The sequence below is a fragment of the Pristiophorus japonicus genome, chromosome 1 (assembly GCF_044704955.1).
Source record: "Pristiophorus japonicus isolate sPriJap1 chromosome 1, sPriJap1.hap1, whole genome shotgun sequence".
NCBI lineage: Eukaryota > Metazoa > Chordata > Chondrichthyes > Pristiophoridae > Pristiophorus > Pristiophorus japonicus.
The window spans coordinates 264,696,275-264,715,277 of record NC_091977.1 but is presented as its reverse complement, the minus strand read 5'-3'; the positions used below and the strand labels follow the sequence as shown (position 1 = coordinate 264,715,277).

Genomic DNA, 19,003 nt, shown 5'->3' with positions numbered 1-19,003 from the left:
TATGAAATGTCTTGTTTATCTTTTTAGAATAAAAATGACTTGAGAATATGCAATTAATCACAGTTATTTGCAACAGAACCCTTAATGTTAAATTTATCTATAATTAATCCTGGTAGGTTTGACTAGAAGACAATGTTATTGAATTCAATACTACATTTCACCATTTTGTAAAGTACAATAACCAATCAAAAACATTAATTATGTATGCATACTCTGAGAAATACAAATTGTAAACAAGGCTCTGATGAAGGGTCTGTACTCAAAATATTAAGCCATCGTTTTCTTTTCAAACGTTGATGGACATAGTGACTATCCAGTGCTTTCTGTTTTTACGATATAACTAATAGTCTATCAGTGAGTACTAGCACGAGCACACTAATTCTGCAAAGCTACGAATCCATGTACGCTAAAAATTAATCGTATGCAGAAAATTATACATGCAGAACCCAAAGATATATTCTAATTGTACATACACGAATACACACAGGTTATTAAAAAAGCACATCTAACAAGAGTTATGGGGAGCGGGCAGGAAAGTGGAGTTGAGGTCAAGATCAGATCAGCCATGATCTCACTGAATGGCGGAGCAGGCTCAAGGGGCCAAAATGTTGCTTCTATGACCCTGCAAACTATAATTGTGGGGAAACACTGATATATTTAACTATTACTATACAACCTTAAACACTCTAAACATATATAAACATTTTACGTACTTTCTAATAGAACAGTGTACACCCAAATTGTAGTTGAATTGCAATATAATTGTACATACGCAGCCTAATTGTTTACACTATATTTACATTACATTTTATACAGATTAACTGTAGATGCATAAACTATTCACTGAATTTGTCTTAAGAGCAGGGGTGACTTTTTCCTCAGAGGTTTCCCCTCCCTGTCTATGACTGCCCTACCTTAACTGCAGCTGTGCGTGCGAGTTCATTTGGCCACAGAATACTGCCTGAGTGCAGTCACTGGTCACCTTACCGCCAACTCTCCTTCCCAATGGGGAAGGATTTCAACTCTGCTCCTTGTTTCCCAGTGTCTCAATCTATTATGAGTTCCACACCTCACAGTCTCCAATGCACTTTGCCTTCATGTCAGCCAAGTGCAAACAAGATTTTCCCTTTTGCTTGCTGACCCCAAAAATTAACTAGTCTCAATTATATTTATTTTATTTTTGGAAACAATTTTATTTGAGAACTGACAGGCATCCCTACAGGTAATTTTAGACACTATCCTGTGCACCTCTCCCATCAATCCATACATTGTTTCATTCTCACCTTTTAAGAACAGTTTACTAGTAAACTGACAATTTTATTGTCATTGTGGGTCAAGACTTAAGATGATAAGGATTTAGGATCACCATCAATGACCAGATACACCAGATCTGAAATTAAACAATATCCTTGAATTTTAAGGTTTTAATATTCACTGGGGGTCATTTTTACCATCATTGCTTGGACAGTAAACTGATGGTGCGCATTGCCCGTCTGTTATAGAAACCGTTCATCTTTAACATAAATGGAAATGGAATTCAAGTGAGTTCCGTAATCGGCAGTCGCCAGGTTACTGCCCAAAGTAAAAATGACCCACACTGAGATCACTAGGTCATTCCTGAAGCATAAAGCGAACATTTTGAAGCCTGCGTTAGACTTTTATAAACAGCAAATTTTTGCTCTTAGCCAGGAGTTCCTGAGTTCAGAGTTTCACAAGTGTTATCATTTCAGAGACTTCACTTACCATCAATTGCTGATAGGAGAACCCGTGAATGGTCATATGCAATCACGTTTGCATACCTATTCTTTGGTTTGTTGACTTCCATGTTTGAATGTTCCCAGGTAAACTGCTGCCCAGGATCAATTGACTAGAAAGGAGAGGTGGAGGGGAAAGAGTACAAGAAAGAGAAATCCATTATTGTGGGCATAACATTATTTCTGACACGCAACAGTCGTTAACTACTTTCTATTCTTTGATTATGCTTAGATGATTTCCTCATGACAACTCAGAGTACATTGGGGCATTTTCAAACTATACTACTTTTTCTCCCCCAAAGTTTCATTACACATTTATATTTCAAAAAGAAAAGAACAGAGGAATAAAAAAAACAAGACAAACTCTCACAGTCAAGTGTTACTTCTGTATGTTTATACTGAATTGAACTGGTTTACTATACGTGGATGTGAAATGTGAAAATGAAATCTAACAGTCCAGGATAATTATAGAAAATTACGACACAGGAGGCTATTTGGCCCATTGTGTCTGTGCCAGTTGAAAAAGATACCCAGCCTAATCCCACCTTCCACCTCTTGGTCCGTAGCCCTTAAAGTGCACATCCAAGTACCTTTTAAATGTGGTGAGGGTTTCTGCCTCTACCACCCTTTCAGGCAGTGAGTTCCAGACCCCCACCACCATCTTGATGAAGAAATGTTTCCTCATCTCCCCTCTAATCCTTCCACCAACTACTTTAAATCTATGCCCTCTGGTTATTGACCCCTCTGCTAAGGGAAGTAGGTCCTTCCTGTCCACTCTATCTAGGCTCCTCATAATTTCATGCACCTCAATTAAATCTCCCCTCAGCCTCCTCTGTTCCAAGGAAAACAATCCCAGCCTATCCAATCTTTCCTCATAGCTAACATTTTCCAGTCCTGGCAATATCCTTGTAAATCTCCGCTGCACCCTTTGTTGCAAAAGGTTGTGTGCATAACATAGTGAAGTTTGGCTCTGAACGGATGACAGCTGGAGTTTACCCAGATAGCTTTTTTTTATAGCTATGAATACTGTTATAATATGATTATGTTTTGCGGACATTTTTGATGATCAGATCATCTTTCCAACAGTTCTTGCTGTACATGGCTATGTCAGTAAAAGAGGTAAAACCCCAATGACTACTGAATTACAGCCTGTAATTGGAAAGGGATGATGTATATATATCCATTCCATACTCTGTGCTGCATGTAAAAGTAAATTAGAAAGCATTCACTGATGCATCATTATGAACCTTGGACTATTCAGTAAAATATTCTTTCATACACGGAGGAAAATAAACGCCCCACATCATTACACTTACTCATATTTAATTTATTATTGAAAATTGAATTACATTGGTTAAGGAAAACACAAGCCTGGCCTCAGATCCCACTCAATGCAACAAGCAATTGTGCAACGACTTCTACTTGTGGCGTTCTGTTGCTGTGAAACTACAGTGTTTTCTCTTACATCACCGTGTGACCTCGTAAAAAATAAAGTGAATTTATTTGGGACAGCAGCAACCTTAAATAACCTTCTTGTAACGGTGCAGATAATTACATGGAATCGAATCAGGCTGCAGCTAAAAGTCAACAGAAGGTCAGCGGCACCTTTTTAAATCATTTACTTGTGAGCAAACAGCCACCAAATGTGTGTTCCTGTTTGTGGCAGGTCCCTAAGTCTTCATTATGTACACAGCTACATCTGAGTAAATCACAAACATGGCAACCCTCTTTATTAATTTTTCAGGGTCATTGGCGTTTGTAGGGTGACCTCTCTGCTGAAAGCAGCAATCTATTTTAGAAGCACAAATCCAAGTTTCCTATACTAAAAACACACACACAGCAATTATCTGCTGCTGTACAACGCAGATAACGCTTACAAAAAATATATACAAAATATTATACTGCAATGTACTTTAAACCACAATGTGCACCATTTACTCAATCCCTTCATCATTATGGAGCTAAAAAATATTAATTCCTACTTTCACACTCATTGACCACAAGTTCCTCCAAAGGCTCCATCATTTATTCAGACCAGTAATGGTACTGTGCTATTGCGCTAAACAAATCAAATTTATTCGGTTCTGAGGTCTGAAGATCTAAGGGAAAATAATGAAGCCAAACCATAAATACAGAGTAGAATAATTTCCTCTCCAGCACAGGAAATTATCAAGAAATATAGGAACAATAAGGCACTTTGCTAAACCCTATACATCTCTAATTCACATTATTTTCCCAATGGTGGTTATTAAAATAAATTTCCAACTGCAATGCTTTAGGAATGGAGTCAAAGTCACAAGTTGGTTCTAATGAGGACCACAGTGGCACTAATAATCCACAGGGCTCCTTTCGTCACTTGATGAGGTACCATTTTCTGTGACAGGAGACATAAAGTCCCTCATTTCAGTGCTTTATCCCTTTACTAAGTTGAATTTTCCCTCAACAACCTCTGGTTAACGCAAAACAATTGTACCTCCAATTATCAACTCAACGTGCAGCACCTCATTTCTTAACCGTCAAAATCACTGTGCACATATCATCAGTAGGTGAGCAATATTAAATATAAATAATTCACACAAATGTGATTGGGATAAGAATATTCCCAAATGTTAAGCATTACCGTTGGGCAGCTCAACTTCAGAGCATCATTGCTTGGGACAAGGCATCCACCAAAACCCTGTGGCCTGGTAAGGAGGCAAATGTTAACCTAACATTTCCAATACACAGTCTCCCTGTTAGAAAAGACCAAATGGAAGCACAGAAACATAATGGTTTCCCTAACCTTAGCAATCTTGAGGTTAGTCTGCACCACACTGAAGCTGCTACCTGGCATCTGAAAAGCACCCATCCCTGAAACTCTGGACAAATGCATCCTTGAACAATTGCCGTTATTCTCCATGTAACAAACACCTCATAGGATACCTTACTGACTTATTCGTCATCATTTTGACCATTAGATTTTAGATAGAGAAAGTCAGTACAAGACAAATACCAGAGTGACGTTCCACTTCCCATACAAAAAATGGAATCACAGAATGGTTACAGCACAGAAGAGGCCATGCGGCCCATTGAGCCTGTGCGGCTCTCTGCAGGAGCATTTCAGCTAGTCCCACTTTCCCGTCCCTTCCCCATAGCCCTGCAAATTTTTTCCCTTCAGGTATGTTATGTATTTAACCCTTGGCAACCTGTATCACACCACCACCAGAGGGCCTACCTGTTGGAGTCCCAATGGATCCCAGCATCCCTTGGGAGCACTGTATATAAGCTGGCCACCCACGTGGTACCGGCACTCTGGAGTCTTATTAAAGGAGTACTCAGTTTCATCCTTTATTATGAGCTTATCAATTGGTGATGAGATAACGAAGAACCACACGAAAATGCAAAGAACAATTGGTATCCTGGAGAAGTTCTCAGAGGGGGACGATTGGGAGGCCTTCGTGGAGAGACTCGACCAATACTTCATGGCCAACGAGCTGGAAAGGGACGAGAATGCTGCCAAACGAAGGGCGATTCTTCTTACCGTCTGTGGGGCAACAACCTATGAAGAATATTCTAGCTCCAGTAAAACCAACAACCAAATCCTATAAAGAATTGTGTACGCTGGTCCGGGAGCACCTAAATCCTAAGGAAAGCGTTTTGATGGCAAGGTATCGGTTCTATACGTGTCAACGGTCGGAGGGCCAGGAAGTGGCGAGCTACGTCGCCGAACTAAGGCGCCTCGCAGGACATTGTGAGTTTGATGGATTCCTGGAACAAATGCTGAAAGACTTTTTTGTGCTTGGCATTAGCCAAGAGGTTATCCTTCGCAAACTATTGACTGTTGAAACACCAAATCTGAGCAGAGCCATAATGATAGCCCAGGCATTTATGTCCACCAGTGACAACACAAAACAAATTTTGCAGCATAAAGAGGTTTCAGCCAGTACTGTGCACAAAGTAACGTAGTTTTCGAGCAGGAATATACATGGCAGAACGCACACGCCGGCTGCTGCACGACCTCAGATGAACCAGAGTCCGCCATCAATCGTTAATCCGAGGCAGTTAACACCTTGTTGGCGTTGTGGAGGTGATCATCGAGCCCATCAATGCCGCTTCAAACACTATGCGTGCAATAGCTGCAGAACAATGGGACACCTCCAGCGAATGTGCAGATGAGCTGCAAACCCTGCAATCCACCACGTTGCAGAGGAAGATCGATCCATGGTGGATCAGGCTGAACTAGAGACTCGAACTGAGGAGGCAGAAGTGTACATAGTACACACCTTCACCACAAAATGTCCAGCAATAATGTTAAAAGTTGAACTGAACAGAATTTCAGTATCCATGGAACCGGACACGGGTGCGAGTCAGTCCACAATGAGCAAAAAGGCCTTCGACAGGCTGTGGTGCAACAAGGCACACAGGCCAAAGCTCAGCCCCATTCACACCAAAGAACTGATCCCTGTAATTGGCAGCGCAGAAGTCAAAATCTCCTATGATGGAGCAGTGCACGAACTCTCACTATGGATTGTGCCAGGGGATGGCCCCAAACTGTTCGGCAGAAGCTGGCTGGGAAAAACCCGCTGAAACTGGGATGATATCTGAGCGCTTTCGTCCATCGATGGCGCCTCATGTGCCCAGGTTCTGAGCAGGTTTCCATCGTTGTTCGGGCCAGGCAATGGAAGCTTCTTGGGGGCGAAAGTGCAGATCCATTTGGTTCCCGGTACACAACCCATCCACCACAAGGCACGGGCGGTACCGTATATGATGCGAGAGAAAGTGGAAATTGAGTTGGATAGGCTGCAGCGAGAAGGCATCATCTCGCCGGTAGAATTCAACGAGTGGGCCAGTCCAATTGTCCCCGGTACTCAAAGATGACGGTCAGAATTTGTGGGGGCTATAAAGTAATGATTAACCATTTTTTGCTACAGGACCAGTACCCACTATCCAAGGCAGATGACCTTTTTGCGACGCTGGCTGGAGGGAAGATGTTCACCAAGTTGAACCTGACCTCGGCCTACATGACGCAGGAGCTGGAGGAATCTTCGAAAAGCCTCACCTGTATCAACACACACTAAGGTCTGTTCATCTATAACAAATGCCCGTTCGGGATTCGGTCGGCCGCGGCAATTTTCCAACGGAACATAAAGAGTCTGATGAAGTCGGTTCCTCGCACCGTGGTTTTCCAGAACGACATACTGGTTACAGGTCGGGACACCATCGAACACTTGAAGAATCTGGAAGAGATTCTTAGTCGGTTGGATCAGGTGGGACTCAGGTTGAAATGCTCGAAGTGTGTTTTCCTGGCGCTGGAGGTTGAGTCCTTGGGAAGAAGAATCGCAGCATTCGGCATCAGACCCACCAACGCCAAGACAGAGGCCATCGAGAACATGCCGAGACCACAGAACGTGACGGAGCTGCGGTCGTTCCTGGGACTCAACTATTTCAGTAATTTCCTACCCGGGTTAAATACCTCACTAAAACCCCTATATGTGCTACTGCGCAAGGGAGACGACTGAGTATGGGGGAATTCACAAGAGGCTGCCTTTGAGAAATCCAGAAATCTGTTATGTTCAAACAAACTGCTTGTTCTGTATAACCCATGTAAACGATTAGTGCTAGCTTGCGATAAGTCATCATACGGGGTCGGGTGTGTGTTACGAATCGGGGATTTTACAACCGGTCGCCTATGCATCCAGGAGTCTGTCCAAGGCCGAAAGGGCCTGCAGCATGATTGAAAAAGAAGCTCTGGCGTGTGTTTACGGGGTTTGAGCTTGAAACAGGCCATAAGCCGCTGATATTGCTATTCTCGAAGAGCAAAGGGATCAATACCAATGCCTCTGCCCACATCCAAAGATGGGAGCTCACGCTGTCGGCATACAACTATGCAATCCGCCACAGACTGGGCACAGAGAACTGTGCTGATGCTTTCAGTCGGCTACCATTGCCCACCACCGGAGTGGAAATGGCACAGCCTGCAGACTTGCTCATGGTGATGGATGCATTCGAAAACAAAAAGTCACCCATTACAGCCCGCCAGATCAGGACCTGGACCAGCCAGGATCCTTTACTGTCCCTAGTAAAAAAAACTGTGTCCTCCATGGGAGCTGGTCCAGCGTCCCAGCGGAGATGCAGGAGATGATTAAGCCGTTCCACAGGCGCAAAGATGAAATGTCCTTGCAGGTGGACTGTCTTTTGTGGGGTAATCGCATGGACTTGCCCAAGAAAGGCAGGGAAACGTTCATTCGTGACCTACACGGCACCCATCCAGGCATTGTAATGATGAAAGCCATAGCCAGATCCCATGTGTGGTGGCCCGGCATTGACTCAGATTTAGAGTCATGCGTGTGCCAGTGCAACACTTGCTCTCAGCTGAGCAATGCACCCAGAGAGGGACCGCTAAGTTTGTGGTCGTGGCCCTCCAAACCGTGGTCAAGGATCCACGTTGGCTATGCAGGCCCATTTCTCGGCAAAATGTTCTTGGTTGTCATGGATGCTTATTCAAAATGGATTGAATGTGTAATAATGTCTGTAAGCACGTCCACTGCCACCATCGAAAGCCTACGAGCCATGTTTGCCACACACGACCTGCCTGATGTCCTAGTCAGCGAAAAAGGGCCGTGTTTCACCAGTGCTGAATTCAAGGAATTCATGACCCGCAATGGGATCAAGCATGTCACATCTGCCCCGTTCAAGCCCGCATCCAACGGCCAGGCAGAACGGGCAGTTCAGACCATCAAGCAAAGCTTGAAACACGTCGGAAGGCTCCCTGCAGACCCGACTGTCCCGAGTGCTGCTCAGCTACCGCACCAGACCCCACTCACTCACTGGGTTTCCCCCATCTGAGCTGCTCATGAAAAGGGCACTCAAAACAAGGCTCTCTCTTGTTCACCCTGATCTCCATGATCACGTAGAGGGCAGGCGGCATCAACAAAGCATGTACCATGACCGCGCAAATTTGGTACACGATATTGAGGTCAATGATCCTGTGTTTGGTCTCAATTATGATCATGGTCCCAAATGGCTCGCTGGCATGGTCATAGCCAAAGAAGGGAGTAGGATTTTCAGGTCAAATTGGCCAATGGACTAACGTGCAGAAAGTATTTAGACCAAATCAAATTGCCGTTCACTAACAGCTACAAGCAATCCGAAGAGGACACCACCAACTTCGACCCTCCAACACACACGCAAACAACATCATGGTTGACCACGAAGCCGAACTCACCATCCCCAGCAGCCCGGCAAGGCCGGCTGCCCAGCAGCCCAGTGAAGAACTGACCAACCCACCCACACCAGCATTTGTACCGAGACGATCGACAAGGGAGCGAAAAGCCCCAGATCGTGTCACGCTGTAAATAAGTGTAATATTGACTTTACGAGGAAGTGATGTTATGTATTTAACCCTTGGCAACCTGTATCACACCACCACCAGAGGGCCCACCTGTTGGAGTCCCAAGGGATCCCAGCATCCCTTGGGACCACTGTATATAAGCAGGCCACTCAAGCGGTACCGGCACTCTCGAGTCTCATGAAAAGAGATAAGGTCAGACTTACTCATTGCTCACAATACTCAGTTTCATCCTTTATTATGAGTTTATCAAGGTATTTATCCAATTCTCTTTTGAAAGCCACGATTGAGTCTGCCTCCACCACCCTTTCAGGCAGTGCATTCCAGATCCTAACCATTCACTGCGTAAAAAAGATTTTTCTCATATTGCCTTTGGTTCTTAAGGTTATCACCTTAAATCTGTGTCTTCTGGTTCTTGACCCTTTTGTCAATGGGAACAGTTTCTCACTATCTACTCTGTCCAGACCCCTCATGATTTTGAACACCTCCATCAAGTCTTCTCTCAACTTTCTCTGCTCTAAGGAGAACAACCCAAGCTTCTTTAGTCTATCCACGTAACTGAAGTCCCTCATCCATGGAATCATTCTCGGAAATCTCATCTGCATCCTCTCTAAGGCCTTCACATGCTCCCTAAAGTGCGTTGCCCAGAATTGGACACAATACTCCAGTTGAGGACGAACCAGTGTTTTATAAAGATTCATCACAACTTCCTTGCTTTTGTACTCTATCACGCACCCCTTTAGGATTGTACCCTTTAGTTTACATTGCCTCTCCTCATTCTTCCGACCAAAATGTATAACTTTGCACTTTTCTGCATTAAATTTCATCTGCCACGTGTTGACCCATTTAACTAGCCTGTTTATGTCTTCTTGAATTATATCACTATCCCCCTCACTGTTCGCTATACTTCCCTGTACACCCAAATCCAAGTCATTAATATATATCAAGAAAAGCAGCAGTCCTAGTACTGATTTCTCTGGAACACCACAGTATACCTTTCTCGATGCCGAAAAATAACCAATCACCACTACTCTCTGTTTCCTGTCACTTAGCCAATTTCGTATCCATACCGCCACTGTCCCTTTCATTCCATAGGCTTCAACTTTGCTGGCAAGCCTATAATCAAATGCCTTTTGGAAGTCCATATACACCACATCAACCCTCTCTGTTACTCATCAAAAACCTCACTCAAGTTAGTTAAACATGATTTGCCTTTAACAAATCTGTACTGGCTTTCCTTAATTAATCCACACTTGTCCTGTTGTATATGCATACCTGTTTGCTGTGTGATGTTTGCAACATTGTTATGCAACACTGAATGTACCTTTACACTGTAAGCACTTTACCTGTATACCAGAAGGTGCTGCAGTTGGAGACCGAAGGGTTACTTGCACACTGCAGGTAACCCAGCATACAAAGGAGCTCACAGCTTGGTGTCCTCACTCGAGGAGCTGCAAATAAAGGATTACAGGTCTACACATTTTAAGTATTATACCCTGCCTCATGGAGTCATTACTAAAGGTGCCTACATACACGACATGTCCAAGTAACTTTATCCCTGATTATCATTTCCAAAAGCTTCCCCACTATCGAGGTTAAACTGACCTGTATTCGTTTGGATTACTCAACACATTGCTTGAATTTCAAACCACAATTTAAAAAAAAAAATGCGTGTACAGCTTAGAGATTTAAATGTGATATTATTATGGAGTGACTCCTGACAACGCTAAAAAAATAATGTCACAACAGCTGGTGTAGCTCTGCTGTTGAGAGCCTCCAACAACCCTAACTTGGCAGAAAACCATTTTTAAGCGCTCAGCAATTTGCATCATCTCTCTCCTGTACTTGCCTGGGACCTTAAACTTCTGGAACTCATTCCGTCCCTCAATCTTCCCTTCCTCCGACAATCTACAAGTGTTGAAAAGCCGAGCTAGCTGCCCCCTCACTATTACCCAGTCTTCTCGTTCCTTCTCGACCTTTGGTATCACGGCCCTTTGCTCTTCACCCCGCATTGTCAACTTAAAAACAATTAACCTATTTTACCACTTGTCAGGGTTGTCAACATGGGAGCTGTTAGGAGAAATGTCTGATCAGAAACTGAGGCAATTCATAATCCCCTTTCAAACAGTGGCTCATGCCTGAATAAATTCTACAATTCGTACAATTAATAAATAAGATTACAACTGAACAAGATTTTTTTAAGCTTCTTTATTCCTCATTTTGGGAAGTCCGGCGACAACAAACAAATAAAAACACTGGAACTGCGTATGCTTAACCACTTCCGGTTCGTTGGCAGCAGTGACGTTCTTGTTATTATCTGCATATGCAATGTGGTTTAACAAGATTAATGATTGTCATCATGCATGGATCTCCCATTTAAAAAGCCTAAGATTGAATTACGAAAGGTTGAATTGAATGTACTTGTTATCTTCCTTATCACTATTTTCCCTTCCACACCCTCTTCCTTCCTTCAGGATTAGCAGATAAATAGATTCTATAGTCTACCTTAACATTTCCTGACGCTGTTGCTCCAAAGAGACTGGTAAGAGGCTTTTATCCATGACTCCCATGAAGTAATTACACAAATACATAAAACAGGCCTCCCAATGATTCAGTGAGTTTAGTCAGTGAGTTAGCAGAGGCGTACAGACTGGGAAGATAGCAGGTACAATTGTTGGTCTGTGGTAAGCTAGTCAATGTCTACCACAACTGTGGCAGCGGCACGACAGGTGGCTTAAGTTAAGGAGGAGAAATCAGGTAGTGTCCCCATTCGTGGGCCCTATTGAGCGATTCCTGCTGGACGTGCAGAAATGATCAGGTTCAGCTGCGATTGTCTACCCCCACAATACCTGAGGTCAAATAACCGACCACAAATTACTGACAAAGCTCACACTTGAATAACTGCAACGTGACTGAGTGATGTGTAATGAGAAAGGACTAATTAGCAATCTTGTTGTGCGAGGCCCCTTGGGGAAGTGTGAACATAATATGGTAGAATTCTTTATTAAGATGGAGAGTGACACAGTTAATTCAGAGACTAGGGTCCTGAACTTAAGGAAAGGTAACTTCGATGGTATGAGATGTGAATTGGCTAGAATAGACTGGCAAATGATACTTAAAGGGTTGACGGTGGATAGGCAATGGCAAACATTTAAAGATTACATGGATGAACTTCAACAATTGTACATCTCTGTCTGGAGTAAAAACAAAACGGGGAAGGTAGCTCAGCCGTGGCTAACAAGGGAAATAAAGGATAGTGTTAAATCCAAGGAAGAGGCATATAAATTGGCCAGAAAAAGCAGCAAATCTGAGGACTGGGAGAAATTTAGAATTCAGCAGAAGAGGACAAAGGGTTTAATTAGAAGGGGGGAAAGAGAGTATGAGAGGAAGCTTGCCGGGAACATAAAAACTGACTGCAAAAGCTTCTACAGATAGGTGAAGAGAAAAAGATTAGTGAAGAGAAAAAGATTAGTGAAGACAAACGTAGGTCCCTTGCAGTCATATTCAGGTGAATTTATAATGGGGAAGAAATAAATGGCAGACCAGTTGAACAAATACTTTGGTTCTGTCTTCATAAAGGAAGACACAAACAACCTTCCGGAAGTACTAGGGGACCAAGGGTCTAGTGAGAAGGAGGAACTGAAGGATACCCTTATTAGGCGGGTAATTGTGCTAGGGAAATTGATGGGATTGAAGGCCGATAAATCCCCGGGACCTGATAGTCTGCATTCCAGAGTACTTAAGGAAGTGGCCCTAGAAATAGCGGATGCAAAGAGTAGGAGTAAATGGGGACTTTTCAGAATGGCAGGCAGTGACTAGTGGGGTACCGCAAGGTTCTGTGCTGGGGCCCCAGCTGTTTACACTGTACATTAATGATTTAGACGAGGGGATTAAATGTAGTATCTCCAAATTTGCGGATGACACTCAGTTGGGTGGCAGTGTGAGCTGCGAGGAGGATGCTATGAGGCTGCAGAGTGACTTGGATAGGTTAGGTGAGTGGGCAAATGCATGGCAGATGAAGTATAATGTGGATAAATGTGAGGTTATCCACTTTGGTGGTAAAAACAGAGAGACAGACTATTATCTGAATGGTGACAGATTAGGAAAAGGGGAGGTGCAACGAGACCTGGGTGTCATGGTACATCAGTCATTGAAGGTTGGCATGCAGGTACAGCAGGCGGTTAAGAAAGCAAATGGCATGTTGGCCTTCATAGCGAGGGGATTTGAGTACAGGGGCAGGGAGGTGTTAAAAATAGTTGTACAGGGCCTTGGTGAGGCCACACCTGGAGTATTGTGTACAGTTTTGGTCTCCTAACCTGAGGAAGGACATTCTTGCTATTGAGGGAGTGCAGCGAAGGTTCACCAGACTGATTCCCGGGATGGCGGGACTGACCTATCAAGAAAGACTGGATTAACTGGGCTTGTATTCACTGGAGTTCAGAAGAATGAGAGGGGACCTCATAGAAACGTTTAAAATTCTGACGGGGTTAGACAGGTTAGATGCAGGAAGAATGTTCCCAATGTTGGGGAAGTCCAGAACCAGGGGACACAGTCTAAGGATAAGGGGTAAGCCATTTAGGACCGAGATGAGGAGAAACTTCTTCACCCAGAGAGTGGTGAACCTGTGGAATTCTCTACCACAGAAAGTTGTTGAGGCCAATTCACTAAATATATTCAAAAAGGAGTTAGATGAAGTCTTTACTACTCAGGGGATCAAGGGGTATGGCGAGAAGGCAGGAATCGGGTACTGAAGTTGCATGTTCAGCCATGAACTCATTGAATGGCGGTGCAGGCTAGAAGGGCCGAATGGCCTACTCCTGCACCTATTTTCTATGTTTCTATGTTTCATTGGTGATCATTTCTCAACAGTCTATCGACTCTGGATCAGTTCCTATTATCTGGAGGGTAGCTAAAATAACACCACTTTTTAAGAAAGGAGGGAGAGAGAAAACAGGTAATTATAAACCAGTTAGCCTACATCGGTGGTGGGGAAAATGTTGGAATTAATTATTAAAGATGAAATAACAGCGCATTTGGAAAGCAGTGACAGGATCGGTCCAAGTCAACATGGATTTATGAAAAGCAAATCATGCTTGACAAATCTTCTGGAATTTTTTGAGGATGTAACTAGTAGAGTGGACAAGGGAGAAGCAGTGGATGTGGTGTATTTGGACTTTCAAAAGGCTTTTGACAAGATCCCACACAAGAGATTGGTATGCAAAATCAAAGCACATGGTTTTGGGGGAAATGTACTGACGTGGATAGAGAACTGGTTGGCAGACAGGAAGCAGAGAGTCGGGATAAACGGGTCCTTTTCAGAATGGCAGGCAGTGACTAGTGGGGTGCCGCAGGGCTCAGTGCTGGGACCTCAGCTATTTATAATATACATTAATGATTTGGATGAAGGAATTGAGTGTAATATCTCCAAGTTTGCAGTTGACACTAAACTGGCTGGCGGTGTGAGCTGTGAGGAGGACGCTAAGAGGCTGCAGGGTGACTTGGACAGGTTAGGTGAGTGGGCAAATGCATTGCACATGCATTTTAATATGGATAAATGTGAGGTTATCCACTTTGGTGGCAAAAACACGAAGGCAGAATATTATCTGAATGGCGGCAGATTAGGAAAAGGGGAGGTGCAACAAGACCTGGATATCATGGTTCATCAGTCACTGAAAGTGGGCATGCAGGTACAGCAGGCAGTGAAGGAGTATGGTATGTTGGCCTTCATAGCTAGGGATTTTGAGTATAGGAGCAGGGAGGTCTTACTGCAGTTGTAGAGGACCTTGGTGAGGCCTCACCTGAAATATTGTGTTCAGTTTTGGTCTCTTAATCTAAGGAAGGATGTTCTTGCTGTTGAGGGAGTGTAGCGAAGGTTCACCAGACTGATTCCTGGGATGGCAGGACTGACATATGAGGAGAGACTGGATCGACTGGGCCTGTATTCACTGGAGTTTAGAAGGATGAGAGGGGATCTCATAGAAACATATAAAATTCTGACGGGACTGAACAGGCTAGATGCCTGAAGAATGTTCCAGATGTTGGGGAAGTCCAGAACCATGGGACTCAGTCTAAGGATAAGGGATAAGCCATTTAGGAATAAGATGAGGAGAAACTTCTTCACTCAGAGAGTTGTTAACCTGTGGAATTCTCTACCACAGAGAGTTGTTGATACCAGTTCATTGGATATATTCAAGAGGGAGTTAGATATGGCCCTTACGGCTAAAGGAATCAAGGGGTATGGAGAAAAAAGCAGGAAAGAGGTACTGAGGTGAATGATCAGCCATAATCTTATTGGATGGTGCTGCAGGCTCAAAGGGCCGAATAGCCTACTCCTGCACCTATTTTCTACGTTTCTATGTTTCTGAACTTGATAGATGTGGGTAACCTTAGTTGATCTTATTGAGAAATGATCTTATTGAAACATATAATATACTGAGGGGGCTCGACAGGGTAGATGCAGAGAGGATGTTTCCACTTGTGGGGGAATCTAGAACTAGGGGGCATAGTTTCAGAATAAGCGGTCGCCCATTTAGAACTGAGATGAGGAGAAATTTCTTCTCTCAGAGGGTCGTAAATCTGTGGAATTCTCTGCCTCAGAGAGCTGTGGAGGCTGGGTCATTGAATATATTTAAGTTGGAGATTGACAGATTTTTGAACGATAAGGGAGTTAACGGTTATGGGGAGCGGGCAGGGAAGTGGAGCTGAGCCCATGATCAGATCAGCCATGATCTTATTAAATGGCGGAGCAGGCTCGGGGGGCCAGATGGCCTACACCTGTTCCTATTTATATGTTCTTATGTTCTTACCTCAGCAAAGAATTCATGCCTTCAGAATAGGGGAAGGCAGAATATTACCAAGGAAAAAAGCAGATAGTTATCACTAGGTTACTTCGAATACTGAACAGTCCAGCTGAGCATCAACAAAGTGTGATATTATGTCAAAGACTAAGAGGGCTTTACTTCCAATTTGAGATGCTTTCTCTATGTTGGAACTGTGATGGGTTAGACAAGAAATTCTGCAGCATAGGAGAAAACTCAACAGGTGCACACTACGGTTGGAGCTAATACTATTTTTTAAAATTGTATCTAAATAAATTGTAAATTGATTAAACATTTTATGGCACTGTATTATACCTGGTCATGCATTATCCCTAGCAAAGAAGGTGCATGAATGATCTGGTGCTCGGCTCTACCTGTGCACATTGTAACTAGCTAGGTGCAGAGAAGAAGGATTGGGGAGTATCTAGCTCCTGCATAGTTCCTGTCAGGAAGGCATAACCGAGATCAACACTATTGTGTGGATAATCAGGATCCTGTCGACAATAGGAAAACACAGTCCATTAGTGCTGCACTGTTTTGGAGCACTGCATCATCTCTACAATGCACTTTATATAAATCATGTTGCTTTTTCACTCAAGGAATGCATTCTTCCATTTGTTTAAATGTGTAGCCTATAAGGGACCCATCATGCCTCAGAGGATGATTGCTCAGTGCAGGTTGATATTACACAATAGAGTGTCCCAGGTTTGATGATTGAAAAGTTAGCTGAGCTACAGTGAAGACACTAGAATTGATGTCAGTCTTATGAGGATAGAGAGCTTCCTGTCCTTGTTTGCTATGCAGTGACAAAGCTGGACAGAGTACATGCAAGGGGTAATTCTCCAAGTTTTTGCTCTGTTGGGGAGCCTCACTGTCCAACAGCACATATCAGAAAGTATGGTGGACACAGCACATGGTTTGCTTAATTCTGGTAAGTGCACACTGAGCAGGTGATGATTTCTATCAGAGATTGAAGTAGCTGTTGGCTGTAGATAGGATTGGGCTCAGTTGTGATAGCTCCTCATGGCTGAATAGCCACTACCTAAGCTCTTAAATGAAGTATGGCCACTTAGTTGAAGTACTGCACAATTGCTGTAATGGTATTGTCTTTAGGGAGAAGATTGCAGGGAAATAAAGGGGAAGAAATTACCGGCAATCATTAGAGTTACACAAGGATGTATTCTGAAGATATTTAGATCATTAAACGATATATTTGCAAAAGACAAAAACATTGCCAAAATTTGACATTTTGGTAATGTCCATTCACAGAGGTAAATATTGTTTCTGAATAGAATGGAATGATGCAATGATTAATAAAACCCTTAACTACATAGCTGTGTGCTCCCTTACAGATATAACTATTTCTAGTTTGTGATTCGATTTATAAATCTGTGCAGTTGCAATTTTGGTATTTTTTTTTAAAGCAGAAATGTTTGTTTTAAGAAGAAATAAACAAAGACAGATCTTCACTGGGCTGGGCAGTCGACTTGCAAGATAGTTTTCCCAAATATTGGCAAAATCACTTTAAGTCCAGTTAGCTATTTGTCCTACATTTATTTAACTTTAATTTAACTGTTTAGCATTATCGATCTTACCTTTCTAAAATCTTTTATTGATCTGATTTTTTTTTGTTTATTCTGGATCTCTGTCTCCATTTTGGAGATGGGAACAAATTTCGGGAAAAGGGGATTTTACTCATGTAAAGGGCTTTTCTTGGTTGCATCATAAATGTGACGAGATTAAGATGTGATGTAATTTTTGTACGTTAAAGCCAGATAATACTTTGTCAAGAAGTAAACACAACCACAGCATAAGAGAATTAACAAGTTCATTCCGATTGTGAATATTGCCAACGCAGATATCCAAGGCTGATTCTTCAAGAGTCTTCCAGATTGATCACAACTGTCCAACATCGATCACTGCCTTTTATTTCCTATTATTTGGCCAATTGATTATCCAACTTACAACTTCCTCCTCTTTCCCAAGAACTTTCCCTTTGCCACAGGTTTCTTGTGGGGCCCCGAATCATGTCTTCCAATAGTTCATATACATGACAAGTAACTTTCACCTTGGACGGGAGCAGAAAGCTGGCAGTATTGGATCAGCCACCTGTTATACACCATTCCGTGGAAGTCGCCAGATAGGAAAACACAATCCGATACTACCCGTTTCCCACTGGAGTCAGGTTCAAATTGTCCCATCTGAATAAAACCAATACTTGCATTTATTCTGTTCTCCCACAGTTAAGTTGAGGTGCGCGCTATCATTGCACAGATGTTTTCCTCGGTGACAAGTGCAAGATTGTAAACTGTCTGTTTGCCCCTTTTATTTATCTCCTTTGTGGGTTTTTATAAAGATTTTATTTACTTGTATTCTTTCAATGAAAATCACACTGAATATATTTTGACTCTTAAAATTGAACCATTTAAGAAATTATTGTCCCTAGCAGTTAGCCTTCATACATTCATGGCTTACTAGATTTCAAAGCTAAGGACAGTTTCATAAATCATAAAGATAAATGTATTCCGTGATTAACATAGTGCAATTGTAACAAGTTGGCACTTTAGATAGAGCTTTACACATTCCTGACAGGACTGAACAATTTGACCATAATCAATCGTAAGCAGAGCCAAGTAAATAACACAATGTCATATTTTGAAAAATCATAAATGAAGCAAAATTCATCTGAGTAACAGGAACAAATGACTGCCAGCAAGAAAACTGCAATGTGTTACTAGTTTTATTTGAGCAGGGAGGGTGGTGGGATCACTCTGTGCCCAACCCAGGTCCATACACATAAACCTAAGGCACATTCAAGTGTACTTTGATCAACAATATTGGAAAAGGGAATTCATTAGAAAAGGGTATTTATTAGGAAAGGGAATAGTGCCAGAGGACTGGTGGACAGCCAATATGATTCCGATATTTAAAAACGGAGATGCAACAAGTCCAGGTAATTATAGACCAACCAGCTCAATGTCGGTGGTAGGAAAGTAATGGAATCTTTACTCAAAGATGTATTAGAAAACATCTAGACACTGAAAACATAGCAAAAGAGTAGTTGGCATGGATTTCAAAAGGGAAGGTTAGACTTGACCAACCTT

The 19,003-nt window shown here is 42.7% G+C and overlaps 1 protein-coding gene across 10 annotated transcripts in view; it reads right to left on the bottom strand.

Moving 5' to 3' along the window:
- LOC139270224 (receptor-type tyrosine-protein phosphatase delta-like) overlaps window positions 1-19,003 on the bottom strand; it is a 2,930,110-nt gene that overhangs the window by 89,576 nt on the left and 2,821,531 nt on the right. For all 10 annotated transcript variants that reach the window (XM_070888421.1, XM_070888423.1, XM_070888432.1 and 7 more), the window contains one exon: window positions 1,744-1,867. In XM_070888421.1, the coding sequence (XP_070744522.1) occupies window positions 1,744-1,867 (124 nt within the window). The remainder of the gene's footprint in view (window positions 1-1,743; window positions 1,868-19,003) is intronic.